At 42.8% G+C, this 13,026-nt stretch overlaps 1 protein-coding gene across 3 annotated transcripts; it reads left to right on the forward strand.

The window, feature by feature from the left end:
- The first annotated feature begins 3,914 nt into the window (after positions 1 to 3,914).
- CCDC181 (coiled-coil domain containing 181) lies at positions 3,915 to 12,784 on the forward strand. Of its 3 annotated transcripts, none has more exons than XM_083855003.1 (7): positions 3,915 to 4,017; positions 6,982 to 7,133; positions 7,655 to 8,018; positions 8,211 to 8,443; positions 10,444 to 10,596; positions 11,233 to 11,387; positions 11,981 to 12,784. In XM_083855003.1, the coding sequence occupies exons 2-7, from the start codon at positions 7,005 to 7,007 to the stop codon at positions 12,099 to 12,101; spliced, it is 1,155 nt and encodes a 384-aa protein (XP_083711129.1). In that variant the 5' UTR covers positions 3,915 to 4,017; positions 6,982 to 7,004; the 3' UTR covers positions 12,102 to 12,784. The 3 variants fall into 3 exon arrangements, with proteins under 3 accessions (XP_083711129.1, XP_083711131.1, XP_083711130.1); XM_083855005.1 differs by having other exon boundaries at positions 3,965 to 4,017; positions 6,985 to 7,133; XM_083855004.1 differs by having other exon boundaries at positions 3,973 to 4,053.
- The last annotated feature ends 242 nt before the right edge of the window (positions 12,785 to 13,026 follow it).

A 13,026-nucleotide genomic window follows, 5' to 3' on the forward strand; every position in this document is an offset into this window, starting at 1 on the left:
TCCTGCGTGGACAGTGGTTTTTTTCTCTTTTTATACCCTACTAATCCGCAGCACTGCTGCTGCAGGTTGTTCTGAGCATCTTTGTAACAAAGAGATAAACAATTTAGAACAAAACATGCAAAAAGAAACAAGGCTTCAAGAAGCTGATAGTTGCTGGCTTGTGTAGGTTTCCATAACTCTGTGTGTCTTGAATTGGGGATTCTTCACTGCTGAGCAGTCCAGAAACACCACTCTAATTCCAGTGCAGCCTGGTCTGGTGAGGGAGATCATCACTCACTGATGCAGGGTAGCTCTGGTCTAACTGGGGGTGACAGTGAGGGAAAGCAGGTGTGGGTTGCAGGAACACCTTTCTACTTACACTGACCTAATTACAAAATTGAGGCCTTAAAGGAGAAATGCTGTAAGCTCCCCTGCCTGGCACACCCTGCCTTGGAAGACTCTCCTGTGCTGTTTTGAGAAGACATGGCTTGTACTGCATAGTACAGGCGAGGCTGGAGGGCACAGTGGTTTGTGTGGGTCGTAGCCCAATGAGCCCTCTGCACAACACCAAAAACAGGAGAAAAGGGATGTTCTGGGGAGGAAAGGAGGAGGGGAGGCTTTCTTACACATGCTTCCTTCAGAGCTTTATTGCCGAGTTTTACTCCTGAAGGATAGACTGTTCGCATGTCAGGTCTGTTCTGAATTTCATTCATCTGCCTTCTCTGGGTGAATACAGGAGTCAGCTGTGGAGGGATGAGTTTCTTGACAGTGTGGAGGATTAAAATCTCCGCTTGCATATGTCAGGAATATAAACAGTAGGTCATACAGGTATAGCATTACCCTTAAGGTGAATTCAAGTGTTTCTCGTCTGATGCTGGTGAAAGGCTGCTCTCTCCTGCAAGTGAAGCAAGTCCACGTGAACTGTGGCAATCCTTGCTCCTCCCATTGCATCCTGCCACATCGTGTAGAGCTGAGGGAGCTGAAAGGGGCACACAGCTGCTGTGAAGGAGCAGAATTTCTGTGCTGGAGACAGAGCACACAGCGCGGTTTGGTGGTGATGAGATAAACACTACATGCAACAGTCTGCCTGGGATTCTGTGGCTGTTTCTTCGTTCCAGTTGATGCTGGAGGTGAGTGTTACAACTGAATGTCTGTCCTGCACTGGGCTTGCTATGATGCTGGTAGGATGAGGTGTTGTTCCTGGGATCACTGCTACAGTGAGAGACTGGGTGCTGGGCTTGTTCTGTCCAAAAAAGCAAGGAGCAGTAAGAGCTGCCAGAGGCTGCTGTTTCAGGAGCAGCACCCACTGCTGTCCCCCTGGGCTAAGCAGTGGCTGTGAGAGCCCTCCAGGGCAAGGCAGGGTTACACTCAACCCCTGCTGTGGCTGTGTGCATGTGTGACACAGCCGGCTGCTCTGGCAGAGCTCTCAGGGAAAGGGAAGCACTCTGTGTGGAAACCACTGTGTTTTCTTCTCTATCAGTGTGATCTAGCCAAGTACTGGAAAGGAGAGAGGGACTTTGGCTATGGAAGGGGCAGGAAACTGGATGCTCTGAACTGTGTTCCCAGTGGGTTTTGACAGTGTCAACTGTTTCCTACACTACATAAAAAAGGTGTTAAGGTAGGTGCTTGTTTAACCGTGCTCTGGAGGTGTTATGCAGCCTTTCTCTGTGAAACACACTCATTCTATTCCCTGCATCTGTTCCCTGAACACAGTGTCTGATGCATTAGTGACATGGAAAACAGCAGCCAACATGTCGGGGTCTGTCCTTGGAACCCTGCACTGCTTTACTGTTGTTTTCATTGCATTTTCATGACTCTGCAGCTTCCTCACTCATGGGAACATCTGAAAACCTACAATTAATGACATGTGGGTTAATTAATGCATAGATGAATTTTGATTTACCTTAAATCATTAAGTTATTATTATCAAACATCACAGCTTGACATCCCAACAATGAGGTCTAATCCTTGTCTTAATCACACTGATTTGTAATTAGTCACATAAAGCATCTCTTGTGAATGAAAAGGATAGCACTGGCTTTTAAGATGCAGGATAGTCTTACAATAAAAGCAGAGTAGAAAGCCTTGTATTGTACCCAGTTCTCTGTATTTTAGTCTGCTATGAACTTGTCAAAATGAAATGTGGAAAATCAGAAATTCAGCATATTGCCTTAAAGGGTGGGATAACTTCATGCCCTGGGCAAGGTCACTGATTGAAGTTTTCACCACATAGAGCAGGTAACTGAGCATTATCTCTGGTAAGTGTAAGGGAGCCTTTCAGCCCACTAGAACCAATGTCAAAACTTGGTTTTCTTTTTCACTGTATGGTGTAGGATGAACAGAAACCCTGAGGTCATGGACTCCAACCTCCTCCTGTGGCATGTGGGCTGTGATGACAGATGTCTTCAGAGAACTCATGAACCCCACCTTGAAGGGCTTCAGCTTTTCTGTCCCCTGGGACTTTGAGTGAAAGGGCTCCTACTTGAGTTACTCTGTTATCAAAGCTCTGGCTTTGTGGCTGTTTTCTGCCTGTATTTCCTTTCATAGCATGAACCCTTTCGTACAGGGGGAGGTGCTGCCCTCTGAGGTGAGTGGTCTTGGAGACAGTCATCCTTTGCTTTGCCAGGCCAGGGTATTCAGAGCTTGTGGCCACAGCCGTGTGAGGGACAGTGTGAGCACCATGTCAGTGCTGCCAGTGAGAACTCCCTCCCTCAGTCTCTCCCTCCTTCCCCTCAGAGGGGTCCACGCTACTGCAGCCCCGGTTGGTAGGAGGCTGAGGAGGGCCATCTCCCAAAACACAGTGCTGGGAATCATTTTGTGATGCTGAGTGGACTTTATCATACTGAAGCACTGCTGGCAGCTGCTCGCCCTTGCAATGAGCTCTGTGTGTGCTCTGTGGGGAGTCTGGTGATCACACAGCTCTTTGGGGACCTGCTGGCCTCAGGGGCACAGCGTCCTCTAAAAATCTGTGGGGTGTTTGGTCCTCCCTAGAGGAGACGGCAACCGGCCACCTCCCTCCAGCTCCACTGAGGACTCTGATCCTTATCCCCCTGCCCCTCTGCCAGCCCCCCAGTCCTGCAGTTAAATCAGGGTGGAGTTTTTGGCCTTTTTTTTTTTTTTTTTTTTTTTTTTTTGGTTCATTGATTGGTTTTTGTTTCCCCCCTCCTCCCCATTTCCAAGTTCAAGGGGCGGTGTATGGTTAACACAGAGAGTTATGTTTCTGGAGGTTCAGTGCTGTCCTCATTAGTGGTGAGACACTGGAGCAGGTTGTCCAGAGAAATGATGGGTGTCCCATCCCCGGAGGTATTCAAGGCCAAGGTGGAGGGGGCTCCGAGCAGCCTGGTCCAGTGGAGGGTGTCCCTGCCCAGGGCAAGGGCCTTGGAGCCTCAAGATCCCCTTCCAACCCAAACGATTCTATGAATCCGTGATTAACAAAACCCCGAATTTGCTGACACTGACACTGCTGGCTCCTGGGCTGATCCGATTGCTCAGCGCCAGCCGGAGCACGATCAATAATACAACACGCAACCCGAGGCCGCTCCCTCAGGAGTGCATAATTCAACAGCAGCAAAGAAGGGCTTTTCTTTGACGGGGCGAACCGCCTGCCGCACTCCTGCCCCTCTCCTGGTGGGGTGTGTGTGCCCCTGCCCCACTCAGTGCTCTGCTTCCAGACGATTTCCAGGGGTCGGGCGGAATTATCCCTCACGGAGAAGGGGCCGGGCGGGGCGCCCTGGCGCGCAGGGCCCGTCTCCATGGCAACGGGGCGGGCGGGCCTGCCCTGCGGGAGCCGGTGTCACTCCCTTGGGAGGCCGCGTTCGTCCCTTGGGAGGCGGTGTCACTCCCTGGGAGGCGGTGCCACTTCCTAGGGAGGCGGTGTCACTCCCTCAGGAGCCGCCGTGGTGCTGGCGGCGCCGCAGGACGGTTCTCCTTCGCCCCGCCGCTGTCACGGCAACCGCAACGCCGGGCGGCGCCTCCTCCTCGTCCCCGGCAGGAGCGGCGGATCCGGCCCGGCGTGTCCCCGGGGAACAGGGAATGCTGGTGAGGATGTTCCCCGCCGCCCCGCCTGCTGTTCGGGTTCGTGGGTCTGTGTATGTGTGCGTGTTTTAGTGCAGAAGGACAGAAGTCCGTCGCTCTGGTGTTGCCGCTGTGGGCGAGGGGTCGCTGAGCTGTGCGGGACGGGCGGTCACAGCGCACTCCCCCCACTGACACGCCCCAGGTAGAACAGGTGAAAACAGGTGAAAATGAAGATTTGAGACCTTCTGATTACTTTCGGTCCCTCTTAATGCCGAATCACTTTACTTCATAATATCCGAAATAGAATAGAAGCTGATTTAGGATTTTCTGGTGGCCCCAAGATAAGAAGGTCATGGAAGTGTTGGAGGAAGTCCAGAGAAGGCCACGAGGCTGGTAAGAGGACAGGAGACCTCTCTACGGAGACAGGCTGAGAAAGCTGGGACTGTTCAGCCTGGAGAAGAGGAGCTTGTGTAGAAACCTCATTACAACCTTCCAGGGAAGGATCCCATAGGGGAGCTGGAGAGGGACTCCTTGTCAGGAACTGCAGTGACAGGACAAGGGGAAATGGGTACAGACTGGAAGAGGGGAAGCTTAGGTTACAGATTGGGAAGGAATTCTTTACTCTAAGGGTGGTGAGATGCTGGAACAGATTGTCTGGGGAGGTGGTGGATGCCCCATTCCTGGAAAGGGCTCAGGGCCAGGCTGGATGGGGCTTTGAGCAACCTGCTCTAGTGGGAGGCGCTCCTGCCCATGGCAGGGGGAGTTGGGACTAGGTGATGTTAAGGTCCATTATAACCCCTTAAAATTCTGTGATTCTGTGAAACAAGTCATTGGATTGGAAATGCTCTCTTCAGCCATGGCTGCTTTATTTTACAACAGGAGAGGTTGATTTTTATGCTGCTCCCCATTATTACACTTTACCTAAATTAATTAAACAGCGTGTTCAATGTGTTTGTATTGAGCCCCACAGACTGATGTGAACATGTTCTTTTTAAAGGCACAATTTATCTGTGCAGCTTTTGTATCTGCTTATCATAATAATAAAATCACAGCTTTTGTTATGATAATTTTTATTATCATTATTATAATAATTGTAGTTTTTAATATTTATTTTGTGCTGAATATGCACCAGAGCAAAGTATCTCCATTAATAACCCAGGTGCATCATCACCCAAACCAAGGATATTTGTGAAGGAAGGCGCATTTCCCAGCAGAAATCATTACATGTCATATGAAGGGGTGCAGGAAAAACACGATGGAAATAGATATGGTGTGGAAAGCCAGGACAACATTCTAAATGAACTGTAAAAATTTAAATTCTGAGAAATCTAGTGTGAATGAGTGATTCCGGTGGCAAGTGGTAGCTAAAAAGAAGTGAAAAAATTACCAGCTTTTCTTGAACAACATATGGATCAAAGACAACAAAGAGCTTTTAAAAGTTCCTGTACAAACAATTTTTGCAGCAAAAATTGCCCAGCTTTATTACCACTCTGAAACAAATCTTTACTAAGTTTTGAGGTTTAAAAGAACATCACTCTTTTCCAGCATAAAATACAGAGTTCTAAGAAGCAGAGCTGGTGTTCCTGAGAATAAATAACTGAGAACTCAGAGATGCTCATCAGAACTCAAAACAAAACTTGGAAGAATTTAAGCAACATCTGCTGGATGAGAGGGTTTTTACAAAATGCAGAGATGGATTTGACAATGCAGGTGCAACCGTTGTTGATTCAGAATTCTATGGTTCTCTGATTCTGTGATTCTTGTCTGGAAGGGCAGGATGGTCACACAGCAAGAGCTGTCTTATTGTTTTTCTAGGGCCACCCAGAGTCAGAGCTCTCTCTTACAGCCCATATTGTCTTGCCATATCATATCACAGAATGTTAAGGGGTTGGAATGCTTAAAGAGCATCAAAATGGGACCTCCCTGCCAGGGGTAGGGACACCTTCCACTAGATCAAGTTGCTAAAAGCACCATCCAACTTGGTCTTGAAGACTTTCAGGAATGGGCAGCCACAATCTCCCTGGGAAACCTGTGGCAGTGCCTTACCCCTGAAACAGCAAAGAATTTAATCCTAATATCTAACCTAAATTTCCCCTCTTTCAATTTGTGCCCATTACTCCTTGTCCTGTCACAACAATCATGATCTTTAGTATATTGAAAATGACACATTAATCCTAATAGAGACACGTAGAAGTGGCACCTTCCAGCCTACAGCAGATGGTACAAAAAGAACAGGAACTTTTGAATAATTGATGTTTTCTTCTTCTGTGCTGCTTTTGTAAAAAGTAACAAATTATGGAAGGAATGATGAGGGGCTAAAGCTATAAACAGCAGAATCAGCTCTTTAGGCTTGTGAGTGTCCACATATTTAAACTTTTATGTCTTTGATGCCTCGTACTGAGTGAGCTGAGGCAAGGGGCAGCAGGCAGTCAGCCTGGCAAGCACTGGCATTTGAGCAGTCCTTCAGGACCTGGTGGCACCTGCGTGATATGCAGGACAAAGGTTTTTTTTAAAAGATTCAGTCCTTATAGTGGCTCATCTTCAGTTTTGTCATGAGCATGACTGTATCCAGCCTGATTAACAGGCTAATGAGTGCTTAAAGTTACACTGCATTTAAACAAGATAAGATATAAACAAGGTAAGATACAAGCAAGAAGTTTGTAGCACTTCTGGCTAACATAAAGTAGTGGTCTCTTTGTCCAAGCACAAGGCTAACTGATAAAAGATCATGAGTTCTAGTTTAATGTCTCTGTCAGAGACATTAAATCACCTTGATTTGCTTTAACTCAAACCTTCTCCCAGTAGCCAGAGCTGAAAAGGCCAAAACCATTCATGTTTATGAGTCATCAGTGATCCTGAGGTGCTGTGGCACTGTCTAACATGCTTGTGTTAATACTGCTCACAAGTTTGATGTGGGTGTCACAAATTATATCAGTATTTGTGTGTCACTAGAGTTTGAAAACATTTTATTCCCTCTCCTTTTTGTAGTAGAACTCTAACACATCGCCAAAATGAGTGAAAAGGAAGATCAAGGAGATGTGGGTGATGTAACAGAAAGTGCAGAATATGAGGATGATTTTGAAAAAGACCCGGAATCCCTAACTGAGGAAGAAGAAAAACAAAACCGTGGTGAAAATGAGGTATTTGTTACATTAAATGCTAGTTGTGTTGTTTAGAAGACAAAATTGAGTAATATTTGGAATCAGAGGCACAAATTCAGTATTGCTTGAAATGTGTACGCGCATTCACTGAATTTTTCCAAGGAAGGTTATTTGGAATGATAGTGAAGACCATTTCAGCAAAACATTTCAGTTTGGTTATAACATCCATAAAGCAGAAAATTCAGTGTTCATTGAAAATTAAATGTTTTATTCAAAAGTACTTCTGGGTTCCTTTAAGTATTTGTGCAACATTTGTTGTGGTTTTATGCTGTCACTAATCACTTAACTGGTTAGTTAAACTTTGTGTGAATGTGAACATGAAGAAAGTGAAGAGACTTGTTAGTACCAAAAAAGCTGTTAGTTATGACATGCACTATTTGACAGCCTGGTTTAGAATGCAGGTAGTTTGTACTGCTCTTCTCTCTCACTGTTTCTTTTCTCTTTCTTTGATAACTGTTCTTTTGTTGACAGAAGAGACTAGTTTATTTTAATTTTTTTAGAATCCTGAAGAAAAGGATGCTGAAGCACAAGAAGCTGCAGACCGCTCTCAGGAAGACAACGAGGAAGAAAATCTAGATCAGCAGGCAGAGGAAGATGAAGACGTGAAAGTGATATATTCTAATGAAAAATACATGGGATCCGGGGCAGATACTAAACAGAAGGACCAGGAGACTGAAGGAGAAAGCTCTATCCAGGAATCCAAGCTGGAAAATGAACAGGGTGAGGAAGAGGATAAAGAAGCCAACAAAGACCTGGAAAATCCAAATCCTGAGGATCAAAGTGGAGAACAGAAATTAGAAGCTCCTCCTCCAGAAGATGCTGAAGCTGATAAAGCTGACCTTGCAAGGACAGACGATGTTTCAGGTGGGCTGTCTCAAATGCATATTTCTGATGACAAGGGACAGGAACCCACATCACTTTCAGAACATGCTGGACCAGATGGGGAAACAACAGATGGTATAATTCTAGTGGAAAAAGATAGAAAGTTTGAACTCGTAAGTTTATGTGATATTGAAAGCCAGGGCATTTTGCCCCCAATAAGTGTTTCTTTTACAGATACTAAAGCTCAACAAGCCAGTTCTTTGCCCGCTGACTCTCAAGTGAAAGAAACGGCTCCACCTGACTCCAAGGGTCATCCAGAATCTGCTCAGAATTATGCAAAAGATCGGAGAAAACAGAAGACTGAGTCTGCAGGCAAATACATGAAAGGCTCCACTTACACTCTTACTCCCAGACAAAAAGAATTAAGGATGCAGATAGAACTAAGGAAGGAAAGACTGAAGAGAGAGGTAAATATATAGAGAAAAGTAAATCACAGTGACCATCCTATTCCCCTGCTCCACAAAGACCATGTGCTCAGGTATTTACTCCATTCTTCCTCGAAAAAAGAGAAAGCAATAATAGTTGTAGTAGTAATAATAACAACAACAATAATAACAATGGTTCTCTGGAGTTTGTATAGAATCTCTCAAAGCTTCTTTCCCAGAGTGGCATAGGATCCATGCCTTGCTCAGAGGAGGAATGAAGTATTTATTTAATATATCCTTAAATAGGCCTTCTTCTGTTATATTTTTCTTACTGCTTTTACTTCTTGATTTTCTCTACCTAGGTTCTGTTACAGTCCCACAGTTTATGGAATGTAGTAGGTGGTATCATATCTGCATATATTATATTGCAGGGCAGGAAGTTTACATTAACCACAGTAATGGGGCACATTTGAATTCTCAAGAAATATGGATTAGCCAATTATCATATGAGAGAGTGTTTAGTCATAATATAACATTTACACAGTAAAATGACTGTAAGAACCCTTTTAATTCTTTCCCAGCTCCTTATGCAGAAAAAAAAAATATATTTGTATTTAATAGAGAGTCAGCCTCTGACAGCTGTAATGGAGCTGGTTTTTTTCAGAAAACTTCACCAGAGAGTTAAAAAATGTTGATGTTTTTCTTCTTCTTGCATTATGATGATACAATTACAAAAAGGTAACTTGCTATGTGTGTTGCTCTATAAAAGGAGCATGAAGCTTCTGCCATTTTTCTGTGCCATGATGTACTAATTAAGCTGGCTAAGTAGCTTCCAAGGTTATTTTCTATCTGTGGAAAGAGCTCTAGCCTGCTTTATTTGAAAAGGTTGCTGAGACTCAGCTTAGTAATGAGGGGTATGAAAACTGATGAGCAATTGAAGTGTTTTCTTTGTGCACACAAGGCTCGATCTCCTGAAGCTGTGGTCTGTGTATTTAAAGTAAAAAGTGGGGTAGTGAGGGGAAGGAAGGTTATTTTCCTTAACAGTGTGTGCTAAATTCTTCCTTTAATGGCTGACTTATGGAAAGGTAAGGATGTGTTACCTTATTTCTTCATTCTGGAATGGAATTCTTCCATTCTGTGATGGATTTCCCAGGCCTGAAACATTTCTTGACATTACTAGAATCCATCTGCTTCATTTTGGTGGAGTTTTGTTCATTCCAGTAAATTAGAAATGATAAGTTTGGAGGATATCTGAAAGTTGTGTGTAGGTGGGAGGAACATCATCTGTTTGCAAGAAGATTAGATTTCTCAAAGTATTAAAATGAGTAGGGATTGTAGCTTTTTGTTTCACAGAGAGTAATTCCTGGTAAAAAATGTCCTAGTCAGCTTTCTCAAGCATTAATTGAAACTTCTTCTCCTCCTTGTAGATACTTATCATTAGCTAAAATGTAATTAATAAATAATAGAAACTTTTCTCAATTTTGTAAATATCATTTAATTTTGTACACTTGAAAAAAACCTGAAGCTATTAATATTCCTTAATAAGATCTCCTTAAGTAAATACATTGCAACTTCATGTCCAAGAAAAGGTCCTTATTAATAAGGTAATGCCTGCAATCCATATGTTGTTAAATATCCTTTAAGGTTTAGTGGTCCATCAAGTCTGAGAGCTACATTTATTTTTAAAATTTCTCCATTTAAAGTGATTCTAAGCTAAGTAGAGATATCAGGCAGACAATTTTAAGAGTTTTTGCCTGTTGCTATTTAAATGTCTGTGAGTCGAGAGGTGTCATGGAAATGGAGGTAATCACAAAAAGGATTAGACTGAAAGTGTCTGAGTATATCACAAACCACAGAAGTGCTCTAAGCAATTTCTTCCTAAATGTAGTATCAGCTGTGATGCAGTCTTTGAGTATTCCTGCTTCATCTGTATTTTAGTGTCTCTCATGCAATTCAAGTGGCTTATTTATTGTCTGCAACAGTCTTTGCAGATTAAGATCATTCTCTTAAAAATAAGTTTATTTGCTTTTTTTCCACCTAAGGAAGAAGAAATGCAAAGGGAACTAGAAGAACTGAAGAGAAGAGAGAATGAATTAGTTTATAGAGCTTGGTTACTGAAGAAGAAAGAACAAATAAAAGAAGAAAAGCGAAATCGTCGTGCAAAGCAGTTGGAAGAGCTGAGACTAAGAGTAAAAGTAAGGTCTCCCTAATGTGGAACTGGGATCTATAGTGCTCTTTTTAAATAGGAAAACCAAATTCTAAACCTGCATTCTTACTAAGTGTATGAAAACTTACAGCAATGGAAAATGTTGTTGTCACATTGTTTTCAGTGAAAAGCTAGACTTGCAGGTTTAGGATTGATCTGCTTGGCAGAGTGGCTTGCAATGCAGAAGCAGCATACATGAACTTAAGTATAAAATCACAGGGGATACAGTGATGCTCCCATATACCAGGAGAAGGACTTGATTGAGCCCTGCAGTGAACAAGCAGCCAGGAGACTCTTTGGAGTGTGTTCCTTACCATCAGAACTTGTTAGCAAGTAGTTAATGCACACGATCTGATCAAAACCTGGAGATTCAGATGCTGTTCTGAAGTTCTTCTGCTTTAAAGTGATGAGCTTGAAAAGCTAAATTCAGTACTTTTCTAAACATGGTGCTTTGAATGCTCGCTCATGTATATAGTCTATGCCAGATTAGCATATGCTCTGGTGTGTTCATAAAGTATGTCATGGAGGGGAGACCACAGCAGAATACAAAAAATCTTATTATAATGTGGTTATTATAAAGGTAATTTACTGATAACCTTTGTAACATATCTTTTTTATTAACTAGGAAGTGCACAGGGATCCAGAAGAAGCCTACAGGTTATGGCTTAAAAAAAAGCACCAACAATATGTGAAAGAAAGACGGATAGAATATTTGAGACGCCAGACTGAGGAAGTGTCCTTTTTTCCAAGTGCAGAGGAATGTGACAGAGCTTTTAGAGAGTGAGTAGGGTCATTCCTAAGGAACTACATTTGAAACTTTTGTAGTCTATCATCTCAAAGCTGTAGCTATCTTATGGTACATCTTTGCAGCTGGCATCCTCATTGTTTTGGAGGATTTTGTTTTGTTTTGTTTTGTTTTGCATGAATATGCCCTTTTAAACTTAGCAAAAAATACATCAGTTACTTGATGTTGTTTGTTCACTACTATGAAATTGTTTGTCAGAACCTGAGTTGAAAAGAGTGAATTCCTTTTGTTAAAAAAGGGATATTCTCCTCAAACCCTGGTTCCCTTGTTGCCTGTTTTGGAGCAAGCTTGGGTTGATTCAGTCTATGACATGAGCATGAAGTTAATCCAGTTTAGTAAAATGGGGGAGGTAAAGATGGGTGCAGAAGCAGGGAAATTGGGGTGGGAAAGTAGTGCTTCCTGTGTTTGGGTGTAGCAGGCTTTTAGACTGTCTCAGCTGTGACACCCAACTTCACCCTACAAGACAGGGTGGGCTCCAGTTAAGTGGGGGACAAATCTCCTTTGAGTGGATGATGTAAAACTTGAAATGACAATTGCAGCACTTCTGGTCCTCTTTGTCTCTCCACAGCTGGCTGAGAAGGAAGAGAGAAGAGAAACAAGCTGCAGAACTAGAAGCTAAAGCAAGAGCCAGGCAGATTAGATTAGAAGTAAGAAGAGCAAGGAAGATGCGGAACATCCACTATATTTAATTCAGAACCAGAATCCTTTTGCTTCATAGATCATTACAGTTGAAAATTTGATATAGCCACAGAGTTCTTGGTGACAATCTTCTTAATTTTTATGGCTTGAGTTTTTGTCTTTTTGTCCTTTGCTGACTTTCTGTGATTTTTTTAAAGCTTTCAAGCAAGTTTAACAATTACCTTCAGTGACAATGATTTTACTATCTATTTATTTGCAATTTAGTTGAAGAGCCTGCTTTAATGCACAACTCAGGGATCTTCTTGGTTTAACCAAATCTAAATGAGTGCAAGATGTATGTATAAGGGTAGCAAATACATATTCCCTTCTTTAAAAGGCACTTTATACTCAGCTCCATCATGGATTCCTGGATGCAGGCTACTGTGTAAAATGTTGAATTTTTCGTGGATTAATATTGCTGTTTGATGCTGCTAGTGATTAGGACTGTGCAAGATGTTATGTTGGAAAATTATATTTCTTGTACCACTTCCTATTGATCTGTAGACCAGCTCTAGACCAGAGGAGTGTTATTTTAGGTTCTTGGAAAGTGGTCATTGAAGACTAATGTGTAGGTAACACATCGTGCAACAGGTTTTGAAACTTTTTTCTGTCAGTCATATTCAGTAGTTTTCTATTCTATGGAATTAAAAGCTTGTGCAAATTATGACCTTTTCCAGCAGTAAGGAAGCTAGGTTTCTTATATAAATGTCAGTGTTTAATATAATAAATCTACTAAACTATATAACCTTTCCCAGCTAAATTGTGAACTCTTGATAGAGAACATGCCCAAGTCACTCGTGAAATCATGAAGTCAGTGAAAGAAGAGGAGCATTCTGTGCAACTGTATGCCCCAGCAGATTTCATTTTCCTGGCATTGCTCTTGAATTTTTCCACATTCACAGTGTTTTCTGGGACTACTGCAACAGACAGACAGAA

The sequence above is a fragment of the Zosterops lateralis genome (genome assembly GCF_965231275.1).
Source record: "Zosterops lateralis genome assembly, chromosome: 2".
Lineage (NCBI taxonomy): Eukaryota > Metazoa > Chordata > Aves > Passeriformes > Zosteropidae > Zosterops > Zosterops lateralis.